Source organism: Nelumbo lutea, chromosome 7 (assembly GCF_056320005.1).
Source record: "Nelumbo lutea isolate HS-2025 chromosome 7, American lotus-T2T, whole genome shotgun sequence".
Taxonomy (NCBI): Eukaryota; Viridiplantae; Streptophyta; class Magnoliopsida; order Proteales; family Nelumbonaceae; genus Nelumbo; species Nelumbo lutea.
In genome coordinates, this window is record NC_142690.1 from 19,009,647 (window position 1) to 19,030,036 (window position 20,390).

The following is a 20,390-nucleotide window of genomic DNA, read 5'->3' on the forward strand; positions in this document are numbered from 1 at the left end:
TTAATTGAACTATTATATGAAAATGTAGGTGCAGAAAAAAATTGAAATGTTTTCATTTCACTTGGCCCCCAAATGCTCACTTGATATTTGTTTTATAGTACTTTCTGAAATTGTATTTTTTTAAGAATTCTTATAGTGCTTTACTGCTTTGCCAGATTTTCATGGCACATGTTTATTCCTTGTTCTTTTGCTTTTTTATGGTTACTAATTCTTTCATTTATTCTTTCAAGACCTCAAGCTTAAAACATGTATTACTGTACCAGCTGGAGCAGTTCTGGTTGTCCCTGTCCAATTATTGCAGGTGGATGATTCTAGTTTGTGAAGTGATTTTAGCCAGTTTAATCCATATTGTTTCTTGTCCAAGGTGGAGAAAACTGGTAAGTCAGTTTCTAAATGCATAGGCCTTGAGCTTGCATCCCGGCAAGTTAGAATTAATTTGGTATAATGAAATTATAAAAATAATAGAAAGAAAACAGCAAAAAAGGAAAACATTGCTATCATTACCTCATCTTTCAGTAAGATTTCTTGTGCTCAGTATTTGAAGCAAAGGCTCAAACTGGTTCTATTGATTTGCTTATGCTACGTACTCAGTGCCTATATTATGTCTCACCTCCCAATGTATATAAGGGCAGAGGGTAGAGGTTTGGGAGCATGGCCCCCCACCAAAATTTTTAAGGTCTACAAATTTGTTCTGAAAATCATTATTTTATCGTAAATTGTAGAAATGGCTGAACCGAATCGAATCTTGAATCATATATATGGTAAATCATAAGATTATTTCTATTTTATAAAATTATTTAAAAAATTAAATACAGATATACTAAAAAGCTAAATATATGGGAAAGTAATTACCCTATTTTTAATCCATATCAACCATATATGTATGTACCTTAAGCAATAGAATTTAACACTTGTACAATAGAAACCTAAGATGATATGTTCAAGCAGAGAAATAATTATTAATTCAATTATTTGAAACGCAGTGAATCACAAAAATTATATAAATCATAAGATTTATGAATCAAATTGTATGATTCAAACAAAAACTGTAAGATTTTTGCTTAAAAGGATTGATTCAAATCTAAACCCTTGGTATTCATGATTCAAACCATGAATAGTATTGTAAATTGTAAGATTTTGACAAAATTGCTACAAAATATGCTAATTCACTTATATAGTGGGCCCACAACACTGGGCAAACGAGGTGGAAAGTGGCAATCTTCTATTTTCTCTTGATCAGCCCTCCCAAGTCAACACTGGGCGAAGGAGGTGGAAACGGTCCTTATTTTTCGTTTGGAAACGGTGCTTCCACAGACTATTTTCTGAGAAAACAGCACTGGCTTTGTTTGGTACCCAGTGCTGTAGAACTGTTTTCGGCATTGGTCTATATTATCCAACATCAAAGATGATGCCACATCATTGCACTGCTGGCAGCAATGAGCTGTTTTCTGAGAAAACATTGAATCTAGCATTTCTCTAGACCACACTTGCCCGATTTCCAAGGTGTGGTCTGGAGCAACGTTTTTCCTGGAAAAATGGTACCAAACATGAGGGCGTTTTCTGAAGCACCACTTTTTCTGATGTGGTGCCTACATGGCGCTGTTTTCTGAGAAAACAGAATCGATGCCAAACACCCACATAATGTTCTGTAATCTCACAGCAGAAGCTTCAACTCTATCATTATTGGGTTGTGGCTATCATATATGCAAAAACATGACCATGAAAGTTAACATGTTCCATTTATGGATAATCTTGTTTTCATCTGCAGGAGCTGCCAAGGGTTTTGCTTATGTAGGAGACAGGTCATTTGTTTTAAACGACCCAAATGTAAATGAAGCATATCCTTCCTTTTGGTTCTGGTACACATTTCTGCATTGGATAGAAATTAGCAATCGATGGAATTTCAAGATTATTTGCATCTCTGATTGAACAGTATGAGGTTATGCTCCTCACCTGATTGTTACTGTTATTTATCCAATCAGTTTTCTTGTCACTATTCCACTCATCACCCAATTACCACACTTTTTACTGTAGTTCACATATTTTTATATGAGAGATTCTCTTGATACAGTTTTTGATCTTTCTTGATTGCCAAATCATATTCTCTAACTAATGCTGATTGTTTTAAGATTATTATGTTTTAAGATGAATGAAAGAAAGAATTAGTTTGCAGAGCAGATGTGTTAACTTTGGCTGTTGGGGGCCAACAGCCTATGCTGTTGAGAGCGTGTTTAGGCTGGACACACTGACCAAGTCACGCCCATGTCTATGTTTATGGTTAGAAAGAAATATGGTGCAATTACTATTTTATTGCACTCTATGGCAACATGGCATTCCCAATAATGTTCTCAACAGCAGAGGCTGTTGGCCCCCAACAGCCAAAGCTTTTCCAAAGCGAATTGCTATTCAAAGAATAGACTGTGCATTTTAGGCAATATAAACAAAATGGATTGCTGGCCCATTGACACTGGGTTCTCTTTCAATAAAACAAACGCATTAGTAACAAGCAATTGGTAGTTTGGTACCATTACAGTTAGTTAAAGCAACAACTTTGCTGATTTAAGTTGGAAATAAGCCAAATAAAATCCTCTAGCTTAGCTCATGGGAAGGCTGGGCAGATAGATTGAAATTTCTGAAGATAAAATAAGAATGATGAACTTAAATATGAAAAAAGAAGAGAGAGAGAGAGAGAGAGAGAGAGAGAGAGAGAGAGAGAGAGAGAGAGAGAGTGAATGATGGAGATTGCTTAGAAGGAGTAAAAGAATTTTATATTTCGAATCCAATAAGAATTAACATGTACTGCTATGCATGTACAAATGGCAAGCCAAAAAATTACACAGGAAGGAGATTATCAGTCAGTCTATCATGTTCCAGACCAGAGAACAAGCCTTTCTCTTCTTTATTTACGCTTCTTCAGAATTGTAATCTTCATTTTCTTCATTCTCAAAGTCATTTTCTTCCTTTGTGAAGGCAAGCCCACTAGTTCACTTGGGTGCCTCATGAGGAAATTGGTTGTATTTCAAACCAAATAAAAGCATTTAACATTTACTGTGCCCTGTGCATATTTCAAACCAAGGAAAATTAAGCATTCAATAAGGAAATTGGTTGTTTTGATACCTAGATCAGCAAAATTTTTGACAAACTCATTTGCTCAACAGTGTTCAAAAGGGAACAGCTATTTCAGGCAGTGACCAATGAAAGTTGTATGTAAAGATATATAATCAAACATGTGTGGAGTTAGGTAGAGAAAAATATCCTAACAAAATGGGCATTCCTCATTGTACATAACATTCTTTTACCATTATCAATAAACTTTCAAGGTTCAGTCATGAGAGAGAGAAAGAGAGAGGAGAAGGATAAAAGAAGTTTGTTCTTTTTTTTTCATTGAATAAAATAGGGGCTCCATTCCTTGTTCTTTTTCTCTTTATGTTACTCTCTATCTTAAATTTTTATCAGTATAAAATTATAGCCTTCTTAAGTTGCTAATTTGGCATTGCTCTATCAAATATATATTTTATTACAGTGTGATATTTGAAATGTTGAAATTAATAGATTTACAATGATTATTATCTTTTTGATATGATAATTTGCCATGTTTTGAGAGAAAAGTTATGTTATTAGTTAAATCTTATGGTTTAGCTGTCTGTTGGCTCTCGGACTTCATGACAACGACAGCTCTATTTTTGACTCTTGGTTTGCTTACTGGATTGATTTTCCTTTCAGTAGCATTGGAGAGAAATTTCATTTTTTGGCAGTCCTTGTTGTCACTTCTTGCATACGTGGAATTCCAGAAATAATCCTTTATATGATGATAACCCTCTCTCATTTGGAGGTTCGACTTATATGCTTCGCAGGAATCTGATGGAGAAGATTCTGAGATCCTCAAAAAAATCAGACCATGCATGCGCAGTTGATCACAGCAGACCCTTGACATGTGGCTGGGAACCTCCCTCCCTCAGTTGGTTTTTTGAAAATAAACACTGAAGTGAGCTTTAAAAGTCCAAGTGTAGCATATTTTGGGGTGGTTATTCGTGATCTTCAAGGTCTTTTTGTTGCACCTAAATCAGGCCCTCTTATGACAGGGTTGGCTCTTGAAGTGGAACCCCTTGCTATGAAAGAAGGAATCTTTTTTCCTTTAAACTTACAGAGTGTTCTTTTGGAATCTGACTGTCTCTCTTTCATTACTAGCCTTAGGAACAGGGGTGCATACTGTCACCACAAAAAAATACACTTGTAGCGGCAGTTGAAGAAGTGGCTATAGACCGGCTGCCGCTGATAATACTAATATATAGCGGCAGTTGTTTACAACTGCAGCTACAAGGGTGGCACCAAAAATGGATTAGTTCTCCTTTTCTCCTCCCCCGCATAAATCTTTTTCTCCTGCTCTCTCTGTGTCTCACCCTCTCTCTCTCTCTCTCTCCAACTTTCTCACAACCGGAGAATGACCTCGGTCCGGATTTTCTCACAACCGAACGGGAACCAGAGGGCGATCTCGATCTCGACTTTCTCACAACTGGAGAACAACCCCGGTCCGCATTTTCTCACAACCGGATGGTAACCAGAGGGCGACCTCGATCTCGGCCTTCTCACCGCCAGATACACAACCAAATATTGACATTAACAGGTGAGACTCTCTTTCCCTCTCTGTGTTTATTTTAGATGCTTCTGGAACTTACTCAGCTGAATGTTAGTGATTTCTTAACTTTTGTAGGTTCAGATCCTTTTGTTTGTTTATATTGATTCTTTCTAGTTAATATATTTGATGATAGTTAAGTCGAAAGTAGGTATGAAACATACATTGGCAGTAATCACATTTGATGGTCTAACAAGCTTCTAGTGAATTTGAATCACAACCCTAACAATGATCTTCTTTCACAGTTTTATTTTCTCCAAGTGTTAAATTTGAGGTGATCGATTGTCCTCCAGATTTCAATAATAATAGTTCATGTAGAATTGGAGTTCTTTATTTCTTATGATTTCACGGCACAGAGAGTAACCACCATGTAAATGTCATCATTTTAAATAGCAATTGCAGTTCCTTATATTGTATACCCAAAAAATTTTGGAGTTGGAACATATGTATACTAGGTTTCCAACAAGAAGGTAACACCAAAAAGGTGCTCACTCTAGAAGGCAGAGCTCTAGTCTCTCTAATATAATCCCAGACTTCAGAACTGAACTATTTAACTAGGACAATGCATCTCTCTAACACTAAAAGGAAGTGTCTGACATGACTTCAGAAAACCTGAAAGGCGGATATATTGGTATAGTTATTTCAAATAATACATGTTTCTCAAAAAATTTGTCAATGGACAGAGAGCGCACAAGCAACTTGGAAATACAGATTCACTTTAAGGGAATCTTTGGTAGAAGAGTTGAATGCCATCTTTCATTGGGTTGCTAGAAGTGCTAATGGTATGGTTGAGGGTTTAACAAGGCAAGTGGTAAATAGAACAGAAATGTATTGGGTGTTGTTTTCAGAAGAACCTGATGCAAGACTTTATTTTGGGTAGACAGCATGTGCTGGTCTACAAGCCTTCTCTTGTTAACTTGCATACAATGTTTAAATTCTAATAAAATTTTTTATAGTTACTGATAAAAAAAGTTAATGGGCATAGCTCTAGTCTCTCTCTCTCTCTCCAATGTCTAATCACTAACAACTCAGCTTTTGTGGAGTCACCATGCTCAATGGACCCTGAAAAAAATAACTAAGGTGGTGCTAAAACTGTCTCTTATGGTTCCTCATACACCTGAACGTCCCAGATTTCCCAAGCTACATCCATCGGAATTGGTCTTTATCTTCAGCTGGTGGCTGCTGTTGTAGATAGATATTATGCCTAGTTGTGGAGGGTGCAACTATGCATTACCGCTGACTTACCCCGTTGATATCAGTTCAAGTGTTTGTTTATTTCCTCTTTCATAATTATATTACTATTTCTCTTTGTGCTTCCATAATTATGCAATCTAGCTAGACCCAACTCTTGGTTTGGGCCATTATCAAATCTAGCTAGACATGTATATACAAGATTGGGTTGGATTTACGGATAGTGTAAATCCATTATCATGATTCATGTTCTGGTTTTCTAATTCTTGGTTCTTTCTACAGATTTACTGATAGTGTAAATCCATTGATTGAACATTATGCTATAGTCTGGTGCTATAGACATCAATTGCCCCAATTTAAATCAAGCTCATACATATATTTCATGATTTGACAGTGTGAAATCCCGTAAGAAGATTCCTTATCCAGTATCTATAGCAATTGTTCTGCTTGCATGTGCGGAGGACCTTCATCACTCTTAGCAGCAATAGCAAAGTCAGGCATCACTACTGCATTCTCATTGATCTTTGTTTCTGAGTTTGGGGACAAGGTGATTTACTTGTTTTTCTTGGAAGGTTTTAAATTTCCCTTATTTATCTAAGTGTTTATAGGACCTCCTATATTTTGATCTTTTTGTTTTTATCTCGTTGAATAGATTCTTGTCTTGTTTATCTGAGGTTTGCTGCAAACATCAAGCTATGAGTAGTTGCTTACTTGACCATGTCAGGAATTATTAGCCCTGTGAGTTACCACCAGTAGTTTTCTGTTTTCTCTAATCTGTATGCCAAAATACAATTAGAAAATGATTCACATATTATTTTTTGATGGGTTCCAAAATTGTAGGTTTGTAAGAGGTGGCTTGTGTAAAAAGGAAATGATATCAAATATTCTATAGGGCATACTTTGGGTCAAAGGTGATACTTGGGCAATTCCTGATTGTTGTTCTTTGGAAAATTCTGTTCCTTCTGGCCATCCGAATAGGAGGTAAGTCTCTTGTCAGTCAAGGTCTGTCCTTGATGATTTTGTAGGGTAACTCCCAAGTTGTGATTGCATGGATGTTTAGGACTTTCACGAGTTCTTGGTATTCATCCAGATACAAAACAAAAGATGATCCTTAGCTGCTTAGCTGAACATCTCTTTTGCTAGGGTGTGAAAGTTAGTGTTCAGCTGGTTCTTGACAATTTTAGCTGCTTAGCTGGTCCTTGAGCTTGTGAAGCACCTGGCCTTGTCTTTTTCCTTTGTGCCTAGGTCAAAGAAGGGGGCAGCTATCTGGTAGCCTCTATGGGTTTCGTGCTTTCTCAAGAATGGGTGAACGAGTGCCCTCCCTGGCTTGAAGAGCACTAGCTGCTGATTGCCCTAGTGTTTTATCTTAGTTCTTGTTTTTCTTTAGTTAGTTTTCTTTCTTTTCTATGGTTGGATTTGATTTGTATCACTTCTGTTCTTCACTTCTGGGTTTAATGAAATCCTTTGTTTATTTACCAAAGAAAAAGTAAAGTGCATTATTGTTTGTCCAAGGGATGGATGATGATAATGATATGAAAGGAATTGATGCTAGTATGTAGTTGGCAATCAAACAAAACCAAAAGAAAAAACACATTGAGGTTCAATAAACCATAAGTGAAACTACTTTTTGTTTGTTCATAAAACTAGAACTGAAGCAACTGTTTGTTTTTTATCATATATTTGCAGTTTCCATTTACTGAATTTATTTGTTCATGAATCATGGTTTGTAGGCACTAAATGTTGAGAAGAGATAAGAAAAAAAGGAAGATTATGGTCTAACAAGATTAGGACTTTGGTCGTTAAACAAAATGAAATGCTACTCTACCTCAATACCAATGTTCTGTAAACCTGACCAGATAAGCTAGTCAAACAGCTAATTAGAGAACTATCCAGTTTCCAAATATGAACGTTCTCTACCTGACATGAAAGTGTAGAAGGATTTCTCAATTCCTTTCCAAACTTATCTAACATTAATCGATGTAACCAGACTAGGATTCCACCCACCACTTACTAAACGCAATTTCCCAATGTCAGTCCCAGCCATCTGGGGAATTGGGAGGGGTAGATTGGATACGTACCTACGGAACATTTTTTCTTAGTTGTCACTCTAAGACCCAAATCAACATTCTCATTCTTGTCAGTCCAATATTTGGGAACCTTAAAAACCCAAGATTACAAACTGTTCCAAGAGATATAATGAAGAAGCAAATTGGGGAACCTAAAAAAATCAGAGACTGAAGTAAAATCTCAAGCATCAAACCACTTACTAAGGGGGCCTTGTTTGTAAATCTTCGTTCTATAAAACCCAAACCTCCCATAACCTTGCTATGATGGGTTTGAAGTCCAATGCTCAGTTGGATGATTGTTCTCCTTCATGTTTTCCTCAGGTTTTTAAGGAAGATTTAATTGACTGTCCTTGTCAATTCTCAAGCATCAAACCACTTACTAAGGGGTCCTTGTTCTTTCTGTGTTTTTTCTGTGTAGTTGTTATTTAATGAAGAAGCAGGTTTACCAAAAAAAAAAAAGAATTTTAGTTTTAGAGGGTGGAGGAGATAAAATCCTGTGGTCGAGCTTAATTCTCAAACATGGGAAAGCGGGGAAGAGGAATTGAAATTTCCCAAATTAAAAAGTGAATGAAAATACCAAACAATAAAGAGAGAGAATGATTTGATAGAGAATGCTCAAAATAAAAGAATAAATGAATTTTGTATTGGAAACCAAATAAAAGCATTTAACATATACCGTGGTCTGTGCATATACAAATAACAAACAAGCCTTCCTCTTCTCTATTTACACTTTTTCAGAATTAGACATAAATCCTTCCACCCCTTTTGCCACTTTGGTGTTATTGAGAGACTCATCAGAGCACTTGGCCCTCCTTCTCAGAACTATGTACCAAGTAATACACTCCAACCCCAAAGCAATGGCGCCCAATGTTGCAATGACACCAGCGTAAGCAAACTTCCACTTCTGACCAGCACCCAAAGTCTCTAATCCTTTGAACACATTGACAATGCTCAACACAATGGTGCTGTACCCGCACACATGGTGGTATATGTTCCATAAGAATCGGTACCTGTGATCCTTCTTTGGCCGCAGCTTCAGCGCAAATGCCTGAAGCATTCCAAGGCAAAACAGAACAATGCCGATGTACCTGTGGGCGCTGTACTGAATTCCAGGAGATTTGCTCCCAAGTACGAGGCCGCTCACCCATCCTCCAACACCAATGATGTAGGCTGAAATCTGGCAGCTAACATGCAAGTAAAACCAAAGTGGGTCTGCAGACTGAAAAACCTTCATGTACCTGGCTATCATGGCGCCCATGGGCATCATGGTACCCCATGTCACTGCATTTACAACTCCATGAACTATCTTCAATACCTCTCTTGAATCCCTTCCTCTCCTCATGATTGTTTGGCCTGACGAGAAGTTCAGGGTACCCATTGATCTGAGATTGTCTCCAGAAAAAGAATGAGGCCCAGGTCTGTTGTCCAGAAGTGGGCCCTCTTGCCAAACCTGGTTCAGACTGGTTGTGTTGCCTGGAAGTTTCAGAGTTGCAAAAATCACCATCTCATTGTCTGTAAACTGTGCAGAGATGTTGTAGACTGGAAAGCTGAGATTTCCCTGCTGCAACTGAGTCCCGTAACTGGTTATGGGAGAGGTGTAAGCCATAACCTTGCCATCATTACGCCGGTAAGCAACGAACGCCTGAGAGCCAGCCATGCCGGTGGAAGTTGGGTTGATGGCCCAAGCAAACCATCTTGAAGTCGTAGTCCCGGTGTGCCGATATGCAACCTCAATCCTCTGTGAAGATTGTTCGTAGTTCCAGTGAAGGAAGGAGTTCAAAACGGGAAGATCGTTGCATGAAGTGAAGACTCGGTTACCGGAGAAAGTGTAAGTTGAACACGAAGACTGAGCAGAGCATAAAAGAAAAAGAGAAAGCGATAGAAAGAGAAACAACGTCGGTCTTAAAGCTATATTCATCATTTTGAACTTCTCTATAATAGCTAATTAAGCCTGCAATTCAAAATCTACGGACTGTGTAAGAGATAAAACTAGAAAAAGAACTATGAAACTTGACAGAAAATCTGAACAGAAAACAAAAGATGAGATTTTCTACGGAAATTGTATCACAGAAAATGCTAATCTAAATGAGTTTCTCAGTTGGAAAGATAGTGAGATTATTCGAGTGGGTGAGCTATGGTTATATAGAGATGGGAACTAAGGCGGTCTGCAATCCAAGTCTCCAAATTCAAATAGGAATCTGGTTTCTATTTTCATGTTGCATCGATTTTAACGGGTTCGAGTTGAACATTAACGCGGTTAAGATTGAGATCTTACCGAAAATAATCCAACACGGTACCATTGCCACTGCTTTCGGTGGTTGCAAATTGAATTAACACTTGTTTTCGAAATTCGAACGTTTCTAGGATTCATGCGCTCAAACAAGTTAAACCCGCGCTGGCCCAACCAGATATCGGGTTAAGGGTTGGGTCGGTCGGAATGAATGGTAGTCGGTTAGTCACTGAGACGTGATTTTCAAGGATTTGTGACTTTTCAAAACTTCCGTATATTATATTATTAAATAATAACTACTGTGCATTATACTCTACCGATTTTTCAAAACAATAAATATAATGCACAGTAGTTATTATTTAATAATATAATATATGGAAGTTTTGAAAAGTCACAAATCTTTTTTCCTCAGTACAAAATATATATATATATATATATATATATATATATATATATATATATATATATATCGGCCATATCAATACTTTGAAACTTAATTAAAATTAAAGTAACCTAAGAGTATAATTCGTTAAAAGTGCTCGATCGTCTTTGATAATTTGATAAATATTTTATTTTTTATTATTTTATAACTAGTTTACATTTATTCTATAGTTTTGTTCATATTTTTTCTATATCCCATAAATATTCTATTATTATATTAATATTTTATTATCTTTATAATTATTTTATTTTATTATATGTTATTTTATAAATATTTTATCACTTTATTATTTTTATTACTAGTGTGTTATTATTTTCATTTTATTCATAATGTTTAATATTTCATAAAATTTATTATTATTGTTATGCCAATATTTCATTTATTTATTTTAATTATTTTATTATCATATCATTATTTTACCATATTTATAATATTAACTAATAATAATACTAATGAATATCCATTTGATAAAATTATTAGAATTAATATCCATTCACAAATTCAACAGCAAGGGCAAAATGGTAAAATAACCACCATTGAAATTCAGGCACAAAACAGAAAATCACATATGTTCAAAGTATTTTCTTTCAGAGCCATTTTGCTTTTCAAACATCAAACTTTATTGCATCAAAAATACAAAACTATACTAAGGCATAACCAAATCTTATATATATTCTATTGCCCGGTTAGTGCCCATTTACCCATGAATAATACTAAAATACTACAATATATACCATGGCATGGCATGCCATGATCAACCTGGCGCAGACATGATAATCAAGGGGTCGGATTTGAATCGGGTCAAGGCATTTTCGAATCATTTAAGGTCGGATCAACTTTCAAGTTGGACCGGCAAAGTCTAGACCCAGACCCTAACCATAAATATTTGGGTTAGCAAAGGAAAAGCTAGGGGTGGCGCAAGGGGAGCCATCCCCACTCCCCATGCCTTCAAAATCCCCGCAGTTTTTATACATCCCATTTATATTTTGACACAATGGAACATCTACCCATGTTTATTAACTTTTGATCCCCTCAATTAATGTTTATTAGTTTTGGATCCCACAAGAAAAATTCTTTGCTCTGCCCCTACATATTAAAATTGATCCATGTGTAAAATGGATCAATAGTTCAACCATTTGGATCAATTGATCTTTGATCAAATCAACAGTTTTTTTAACAAAATTACATGTTTAATAATTTGGTTCAAACAGCTTGAATGGTTGAATCATATGAGTCAACACTGGTTTGAAATCGTTTATTTGAAATGGGTGACCCTACATGACCCGAATTCTTTTCAGATTGAATTGTGTCGGGTCAAGCCACCTTCTAGTTTGAGTCTACTAGATAAGAAACCCTAACCTGCTTTCTCCAGCCTATGCCAGGCCGGGGTTCATAGGTTTGGTCCACTTTTTCCAGGTATAGGTGGATAGACAACATTTGAGACTATAGAAATTAGGGGTGTAATATGTGGATCTTCAATTGTGGTCTTTGTATTGTATGGATGGGATATAGTCATACAACCATACGATCATCTTCGCTAAATGAAGAAGTAGTTGTTGTTCTTAGAGATGCATTTTTTGGCTGAAAATGGAGCTTCCCTTTTTCTTTGAAGTCTTTATTGCAAGAATCATTCGTGAGAGATGAAAACTAGCAATCTGTTGTCTACCAGATATTGGGTTTCAAGAAACTCATTATCTTTGTAAGAAAATTGGCAATCTATTAGTAATTGAAACTATTTTTAGCTAGGTAGCTCGCAATCTGTTGCTGCAACATTTCTTGAAGTTTGGTAATTGTAATCACCTCCTTTGAATTTGTTGACATAGTTGCAAGTAGCCTAAACCCTTCTTATCTACTTTGTGAAATTTATTTGTTTTTTAAAATTTCTCTTCGTATCAATCACTCAAAGGTAAAGCTGCAACATTAAATTCTCTTTTTCTTTTGTCATGTTTATAAAGTTTGTATTGCCTTTTTGCCTTAATAGTAACTGTATGGGTATTTTAGACATTTTTGTGCCTTATGTTAGAGGGCTCTAACAGATGTGCCCTACTTGCAACTAAATCATAAAGTTCAGGGGAGGTGATTGAAATTACCAAGCTTCAAGGGAAATTTCATCAATTTACCCTCTTTTCTTACAACGGCCGAAAATAATTGTGGAAATCTGATTATTTTTGGTAAGATTGCTTTTGCAATTGTGGGAATCTGACTATTCATGTTCTGTTCAACTAGTACCAATTAAAATTGATACAACTAGAAATTAGAAATCATCTTCCTATTTGAAGGTTGGACTGTTGGAGTGCAGACTGTCTTTCCAATTCTCAGCCCTATATAACCATACCAAATCACTCAACAATCTCACCATCTTAGTATCCCTCTTACGAACTCTGAAACTCATCTCCATTACCATTTTCTGTGAGACTTTCTTATAAACTCATTTATTTTATCTCCCCATCAGATTTCCTACATACTTTCAGACTTCTCATTTTTTTCTAACCCAGTTCATCATAGATTTTGAATTCCTTCAGGGTTTAGCTATTTCACAGGTTCATAATGATGGATACAACTTTATGTATATGGATGACATATATGCATGTTATTTGTAATCTAAACTAAAACATAACTCGGCTTTGGGTCCATTAAAATATTGGATGTTTCCAAATTTCTTGGCATAAATAAGCCATTATTCATGGATTTGTTTGTGTTGAAGATAAAGTCGATGGCTCAAAGTCAGATGTGGTAATTTTCAAACTAGTTATGGAACATAGGTTGAATCCTCGTGTATAGATACTAATGGTCGGTTTGTAATTCCAACAATTTTTGTTGCTTGCGTTAATTTCCAATGAAGGTAGTAGTAGTAGCAACGTTTTTAAAATCACCTCGGACAGGAAATTTTTCTGATTTCGATTCTCAGATTTAACGGTCCAACCATCCGGTCCAAATGGATGGCCTGCTCTGATAAAAAAATTAAAAATTAAAAAAAGGCCAAAAATCGTTGTCTGGATCAACGGTTCGACAATATAAATCAACAATTCATTGACCAAATCAATGGTTTTTGGCCAAAAGACGATTTTGAGTTGAAATGGAATCGGTCAGGTGATATATTCCCGACCGTCCGATCTGGTCCAATTTTGAAAACAGTGGTATGTAGATATAAAATTAATATCTGGTGCAGCCCAAGTGCTAGGTTTCCCAACAATGCAATACAAAAGATAGCTACAGGAGGATTCCAGTTGTGAAGAAATTCTAGTACGTGAAGAGATTCCATTGCACGAAACCTCAATAATGTATGAGGAGTCGAATGTTACAGATAATTTCTATGCATTTTGTATATCGAACCTGTATCAGAATGATACGTACCAGCCGATATGATCCGATATATTGCAAAATTTTGAACCTTACTCGCAAACAAATTACCCCCTCCTCGTACCTTCATTCTCTTCAATTTAAAATGGGGATTACTTCATTTAATTCTCTATTTACTCTCAGCCTATTTGCACTTCTCTGTGCATTCATATCAGTGCAAATGAAATCCACACCAATGTTTTAAGACCCAGATCGACTGGATGGTTGGACTATTAGGCCCGGGAATTGGAGGACATTTTATTTTATTTTTTAAACCCTGTGTTTTAAATTTCTGAAAAATTGATAGAACCGGTCAAAACCCGGCAGAACCATTAAAAACCAACCAGGCTTTGATGATCCAACCGGTTAAATTGGACGGTTGGACATTTCAACATTTGACCAAATAGCCAAAACGGTTTTGTGTCCGGTCTGAGTCTGACCCAACAGACCCATGTCTAGCCTTGCCTAAGCCATTTAAAGTTGGGCTGGCCCATATTAGACCATATTAGACATGTGAAAGCCTGGGTTTAATTGCGAACTAGTCATCTTAATTCTCAACTTACTTTGCTCCAACTTCTCACCCAACTTGGGCTTTGGTACGTTGAATGGGGTTGGGCTTGGGCTGAGGGTTGACAACAGGCCGGGCCGGTCTGGCATTGGGCTTTATGTCATCATCCGGTTTATAGTAAAAAATCCGGACTGGTCTGGGTTAGACCCACGGTTTTATCGATTAATCAGCCGGTTGCCCATTCAAACCATGAAAAAGAAAAAACATCATTTAACCTTGAGTTACCGGGTCACCGATTCAACCATCCGGTTCCATCCGAGTCTGACACATCCTCGGTCATGTGACACGTCCTTTCTCTGATCATCCGATGACCTTGATCCTGATCCTCGCTTTTGGAATCTCCCTGTGGGGTCCACCCAGCGATTTGTCCTCGCCTGCTAGACACGTGTTTGTGTCTGGGCACCGAGGGGCGTTTTCCCCGATAGGGATATGGTGCGTATTACGCACCCCTATTAATACGTTGGAAAACCTTACCGAAAAATCTTAACTGAAAAACAATCAAATGGAGGGAAACAAACGGCTTATCTATTATCTGGAAACAAACTTCGTCTCGCTCTTTCTCTCGCTTTCTGCATTGTGAATGGCGGTTTCTTCCTTCAAATCCAGCTCAAAAGCTGAATTACCACATTCTTTAGAGACGGAAATTGGAACTCAGGGCTTGAGAAAAAGGATTATCCAGCAAGGTAGTTCATGGTTGACTCCATTTCCCGGGGATGAAGTCGAAGGTCTGAGAACTGTCGAGAAACAAAATGCATCTTCAACCTTCTTTCCATGCATCTTCAATCTTCTTTTCTTCATGTTCTGTTTGTTTAATGGTGGGGTTTCATGTTTTCAGTCCATTACAGTGGACGGGTGGAGGGTGGTCTTGATTTTGATTCAAGTCGAGACAGAGGAACTCCATTCAGATTCAAACTTGGACAAGGTAAGCTATAAACACATTCGACCTTCATGATTTGATTCTTAATTCATCGAACTTCTTTGGTTCACTCATTCTTTTTAAGCTTTCTCTCATAGAGTTCAAAAGCATTTAACTTAACAGTTTTCTGTTTATGGAATAATTTGTAGGTGGAGATTTGTGATGAGAGTATTAGTAACAGTGTTAGTAACTTTTCCTTCTTTGTATTGAATTTGAATTTCAGGTGAGGTTATTAAAGGATGGGATGATGGGGTTGCCACCATGAGGAAAGGTGAGAGAGCAATCTTCACCATTCCTCCAGAGTTGGCTTATGGGGAGATGGTTTCTCCCTCCATGATTCCTCCGAATTCGACGCTTATTTTTGATGTGGAGATGCTGTCTTGGAGCAGTGTTAGGGACTTATCTGGTGATGGAGGCATATTGAAAAAGAAAATAAAAGAGGGTGAGGGATGGTTGACACCCAAAGATGCAGATGAAGTGTTAGGTAGTTTTCTCATTGATTTTCTTGGTTTGCCTTTATAAGATAATTCTAAGGAAGAAAGCCATACAGAGGCATGACCAGTCAATAGTTTGTTATAAATGAACCTCTAGAATATTGTTTCTTTGCTTGGTTAAATCTGTTTAAGTTAATATTTTGCTATTCCACAGATTTTAAATTAAAACAAGTGCACCCCAAAATAATATTTTTACATTATCTTATCTTTGCTGTGCTGAGTTCCAAATTTTGAGTCCATTGATTTAGCCATGTTGCCTTGTTTCAGCCTTTGCTACAGTTTGAAATCAAGTTGGATTTGTTGATGTCAGATATTAATTATGTAAGTACTTTCCTGAAGGTCAGAGATTAACAATTTTCTGCTTTCTTTATTCACAGTTAAATATGAAGCCAGACTTGAGGATGGAACTCTTATCTCAAAGTCAGATGATGGCATAGAATTTCATTTAAGTGATGGTAAGTTGACCTTTTGCAGTGATAAGCTCCAAGGTGTCTTTACTATAAATTGGGCCCTTTTTCCTTTCATAAAGGAAATGTTCAAAAATAGTTTTCAGAGAGAGGAAAAGTTCTGTTAACATAATCCTACTACTCTGAGCAGGTTATCTCTGCCCAGCAATTGCCAAAGCTGTAAAAACAATGCGAAAAGGTGAAAAGGCAGAGTTATCAGTAAGGTTCTCATGTAAGTTACGTTGCACCAATTTTCAACTCTTTGATTTTTAGATACACCCAATGTGGTAACTGACAGATGGATATATTCAATTTGAGATCCTAATCAGGATTTTGGACCGACCCGGCCCGGCACGGCATGACAGCCCACGGGCCGTGCCAGGCCCAACACGATGGTCCGTGCTGTGTTGGGCCTGGGGTTTGAAGTCCACAGGCTGATACGGCACGGCACGATCAAGTGGGCCATGCCGCGGGCTGGCCCATATATACTATTTATATATATTTATATATATATACATAATATTTATATTTTGTATATTTATATATATAATATATTATATAAATTATAATTATATAATAATATATAGTATATAATATATTAATAAAATAAATATTTTTTTTAATTTTATTATACTAATTTATTTAATTATTGTATATATAAGCAATTGTATACATCAAAATTTATATAAAATTAAAATTTTAAATTTTTTTTCAATTTTTTAAATAAATTGGCAAAATTAACTTTGGCCCGACTTAGGCCAAGGCTTGACCCACGACACTGCACGGGCCCACACGGGCCTGGGCCATAGGCCATGCCAGGCCGACCCCCTAAATTTCACCGAGGAGGGCAGCACGGCCCGTGATGGTCCACGGGCCAATACGGCACTTTGCACGGGCCGCTTGCAGGCGGTGCCGGCACCACTTTACACCTCTATCAGGATTGCTAATATTTGGCTGTACTCAGATTTGAACAATTTCTTCTTAACAAGATTCTTGATTGCTCTTATTATTACTCATGTGCAGATGGCCTTGAACATGGAAATGGTGTTACCAAAAGTGATTGTAGTTTCCCACCAAAGTCCAGTTTATCTGTTCATCTTGAGCTTGTATCATGGAAGAGTGTCATTGATGTCACAGATGATAAGAAAGTAAAGAAAAAAGTTATCAAAGTAGGTGAAGGTTATGATCGCCCCAGTGAAGGATCACTGGCTAAAGGTAAACCCGATTCACTTTTCATTATACAGTCTAGCACATATCTTCCTTCTTTTGTGTCCAAAGAAGAGACTATTACCATTTAGGACTTGTTGAGATTCTGAACTTTGTCTAAAGTATAATTCTCATCCTTTTCTTTCTAGTGGTATACACTGGCAAGCTTGAAGATGGAACCATTTTTGAGGGTAAAGGATCTGAAGAACCTTTTGAATTTATGTGTTTTGAAGGTAAAAAGTGTTTCTAAAATGCACAAATTCAAAATCTAGGCTCTTATTTATGAAATGCTTGAGATTTGGTTCTTCTACTCTGTTTCAGGGAAAATTCATGAGGGCCTAGACAGGGCAATCACGACCATGAAGAAAGGTGAAAAGTCTCTGGTTACCATTAGTCCAGACTATGGATTTGACAATGCAGTCTCCAAAGATTTTCCTGAAAATGCAACTCTTCTTTACGAAGTGGAGCTAATTAGTTTCACCAAGGTTCTCCTTTTGAATGTTCTGACTTCTGAGTCCTGACATAATATGGCATTTGTGGAATTGCCGAATTTAGTTTCCTAATTTGAGGTATATTTTGCGTAAGTAGGAAAAACCATTCTGGAAGATGGAAACAGCAGAGAAGATTGAGGCCTGTGAAAGGAAGAAGGAAGATGGAAATATGCTTTTTAAGAATGGGAAGTTTTTGTTTGCCTCAAAGAAATATGAAAAGGAAAGTCATTTATGGTACATAAACACTAAGCAATTAGAAACTTCTCAAAGCATCTAAAGAAACAGTATAATCCATCTCCTTCCTCATCTTATGCAAGCTAAAGAGTCATTTTTTACTATTTGCAGGCTGTTAAATACATTGAATTTGATCACTCGTTCACAGATGAAGAAAAAAGGCAGGCAAATGCATTAAGAATATCATGCAATTTGAATAATGCAGCTTGTAAACTTAAGCTTGGAGAGTATGTTGAAGCTGCAGGACTGTGCACCAAGGTTTCTTATTTTTGCTCTGTCTTATCTGAAAATTCATAGTGAAACACACATAGTTTACAGAACTAAATTCTTCTTCAACAGGTCTTGGAACTAGACCCCTTTAATGTTAAGGCCCTGTATAGAAGATCTCAGTCATATATAAGAACTTCTGATTTGGAAAAAGCTGAAATTGACATCAAGAAAGCTCTTACAGTAGATCCAAATAACAGGTTTGTTGTTTTTTTATCCAGGTTTTTCCTTTGACAATATTCATTGTGGTAAATGCAAGTCAAGATTTTATTTTCCAAAGAATACTTAACCATATGGATTCTACTTCTTTTTCCTTGTATCTTTGAAACGATAGAGACGTGAAACTCGAGTACAAGAAGTTGAAGGACAAGGCAAAGGAGTACACTAAATATCAGGCTGAGATTTTTGGAACTATGTTTTCAAGGATGGCTCAATTAGAGACCTAGCCCAAGATATTCTCACAGAACTAATACTTGGATTCTAGATAGAAAATTTTCATGTACTGGTATTCTCTTTTGATATTTAATTGTTGCAGCCCAATACTATGTATTACTGTCAATGATAGGTAAAACTATGTCCACTGTCAATAGAGATTATTCGAACAATTATACTTCTATGTCATCCATTTGTGCTTATCAACTCTTTGCATCTCCCTAAGCAAATTTCTATAACCTATTTGTTCTGGAGTATCATGCATCCAAGTTCATATCAAGACACCATAAAAAAGACATTTCCCACATGAAAATTATAGCATGTTGTATGGATCTGTCTTAACTGTTTCATAAAAGCTAAGGAAAAAATGAAAGAGAAAAGGAAATAAGCTATGAATTATATAAACTTAATATGCAATTTGTTAGCACAAAATCATGTTTTCTCCATTGGAAATTGCTTGTCAACTTCAATATACTACTTCACAAGTAAGTCCTGATGCACTTCCGTCCTTACTAATAAATTGTATAAAATCATAATAAATTCAGCAATAAATTGATCTAGTCATTTCAATAAAGCAGTTCGGCTTTGAAGCCAGTGTGAATACCTATGGAGTACTATCATCTTCTTAAGTAAAAATCATTTGAAATTTTTATTTAATTTTTGTTATATTGATATTTTTATTAAAGAAAAATCATAACTATTACTTCGAGTTTGTAAATTGGTAGGTATCATTATCATGAATCATGAATGAACAAGTGAATAGAGATGACATTCTCACTTGTTCTATTGTTTTACTTTGAAAAGTATAGTGGATATGCTATTCTAACATATACATTTAGTGAGAAAACCAAAGAAATGTTTTTGTATCAGAAATTCAGTATAGCATTTACAACAAACGGATAGCTATTAGTCAACAAATAATGGAGCATCACACATCCTTAAAATCTTCAACCCCTATGGCATCAAACTGAGGCAAGACCTTAGCCCACTGAATGAGGGCCCATTCAATATGGTTGGCCACTTCTTCCACAGGGAGCTCTTTGAAAAATCTGAGCATTTCTCTCTCTCTCCAAACATCCCTGCAAAAGATAGCTGATCTCAAAGAATCTTCCCTTTCTCCAAGAATCCCAAGACCCTCCATGAAGACAAGAATATCCATATTTGGGGGGAAGATCCAGCATCTAAGAGAAGTCCTTAAAAATGGCACCATACATCATAGGAGAAAGAGCAATGTAGCAACAAGTGGCTGACTGATTTTTGGGCTCTCTCCACAAAGACTACAAATTAAGAGGGTCCAAACACCATATCTCTCTTCAGTAGCTAGTCCACTGTCTGGATTCTATCTTGAACAGAAGCCCGTAAAAAGAAAATTGTCTTGGAGGGGACCTTAGCTCGCCAAATCCAACACCAAGACACATTCTGACAGGGGCCAAGC

At 36.6% G+C, this 20,390-nt stretch overlaps 1 protein-coding gene, 1 long non-coding RNA gene and 1 pseudogene across 4 annotated transcripts; 2 read left to right on the forward strand and 1 right to left on the reverse strand.

Annotated features, from left to right (window-relative positions):
• The first annotated feature begins 6,432 nt into the window (after positions 1-6,432).
• Positions 6,433-6,717, forward strand: LOC148845467 (uncharacterized). Its single transcript, XR_016101847.1, has 2 exons — positions 6,433-6,562; positions 6,665-6,717. It is a non-coding gene; the product is annotated as an uncharacterized LOC148845467 (long non-coding RNA).
• Positions 6,718-8,511: 1,794 nt separating this feature from the next.
• LOC148845468 (cytochrome b561 and DOMON domain-containing protein At5g47530 pseudogene) lies at positions 8,512-9,995 on the reverse strand (annotated as a pseudogene). The gene has a single exon (XR_016101846.1). The product of XR_016101846.1 is annotated as a cytochrome b561 and DOMON domain-containing protein At5g47530 pseudogene (transcript).
• Positions 9,996-14,954: 4,959 nt separating this feature from the next.
• Positions 14,955-19,162, forward strand: LOC148845469 (70 kDa peptidyl-prolyl isomerase-like). Of its 2 annotated transcripts, none has more exons than XR_016102551.1 (12): positions 14,955-15,194; positions 15,305-15,391; positions 15,609-15,869; positions 16,257-16,334; positions 16,477-16,557; positions 17,349-17,540; positions 17,681-17,764; positions 17,853-18,016; positions 18,120-18,256; positions 18,368-18,514; positions 18,596-18,723; positions 18,858-19,162. XR_016102551.1 is itself a non-coding variant. In XM_088956078.1 (12 exons), the coding sequence occupies exons 1-12, from the start codon at positions 15,050-15,052 to the stop codon at positions 18,967-18,969; spliced, it is 1,602 nt and encodes a 533-aa protein (XP_088812204.1). In that variant the 5' UTR covers positions 14,955-15,049; the 3' UTR covers positions 18,970-19,162. The 2 variants fall into 2 exon arrangements, 1 of the variants encoding a protein (XP_088812204.1); XM_088956078.1 differs by having other exon boundaries at positions 18,120-18,240; positions 18,366-18,514.
• The last annotated feature ends 1,228 nt before the right edge of the window (positions 19,163-20,390 follow it).

Bases quoted from the DNA above. Each gene is read 5' to 3' on its own strand.
- LOC148845469 (XM_088956078.1), top strand. From the start codon at position 15,050: ATGGCGGTTTCTTCCTTCAAATCCAGCTCAAAAGCTGAATTACCACAT. The intron at 16,558-17,348 runs GTAAGTTACGTT...ACTCATGTGCAG, and splicing joins GTTATCAGTAAGGTTCTCAT to ATGGCCTTGAACATGGAAAT. The intron at 18,724-18,857 runs GTTTGTTGTTTT...TTGAAACGATAG, and splicing joins ACAGTAGATCCAAATAACAG to AGACGTGAAACTCGAGTACA.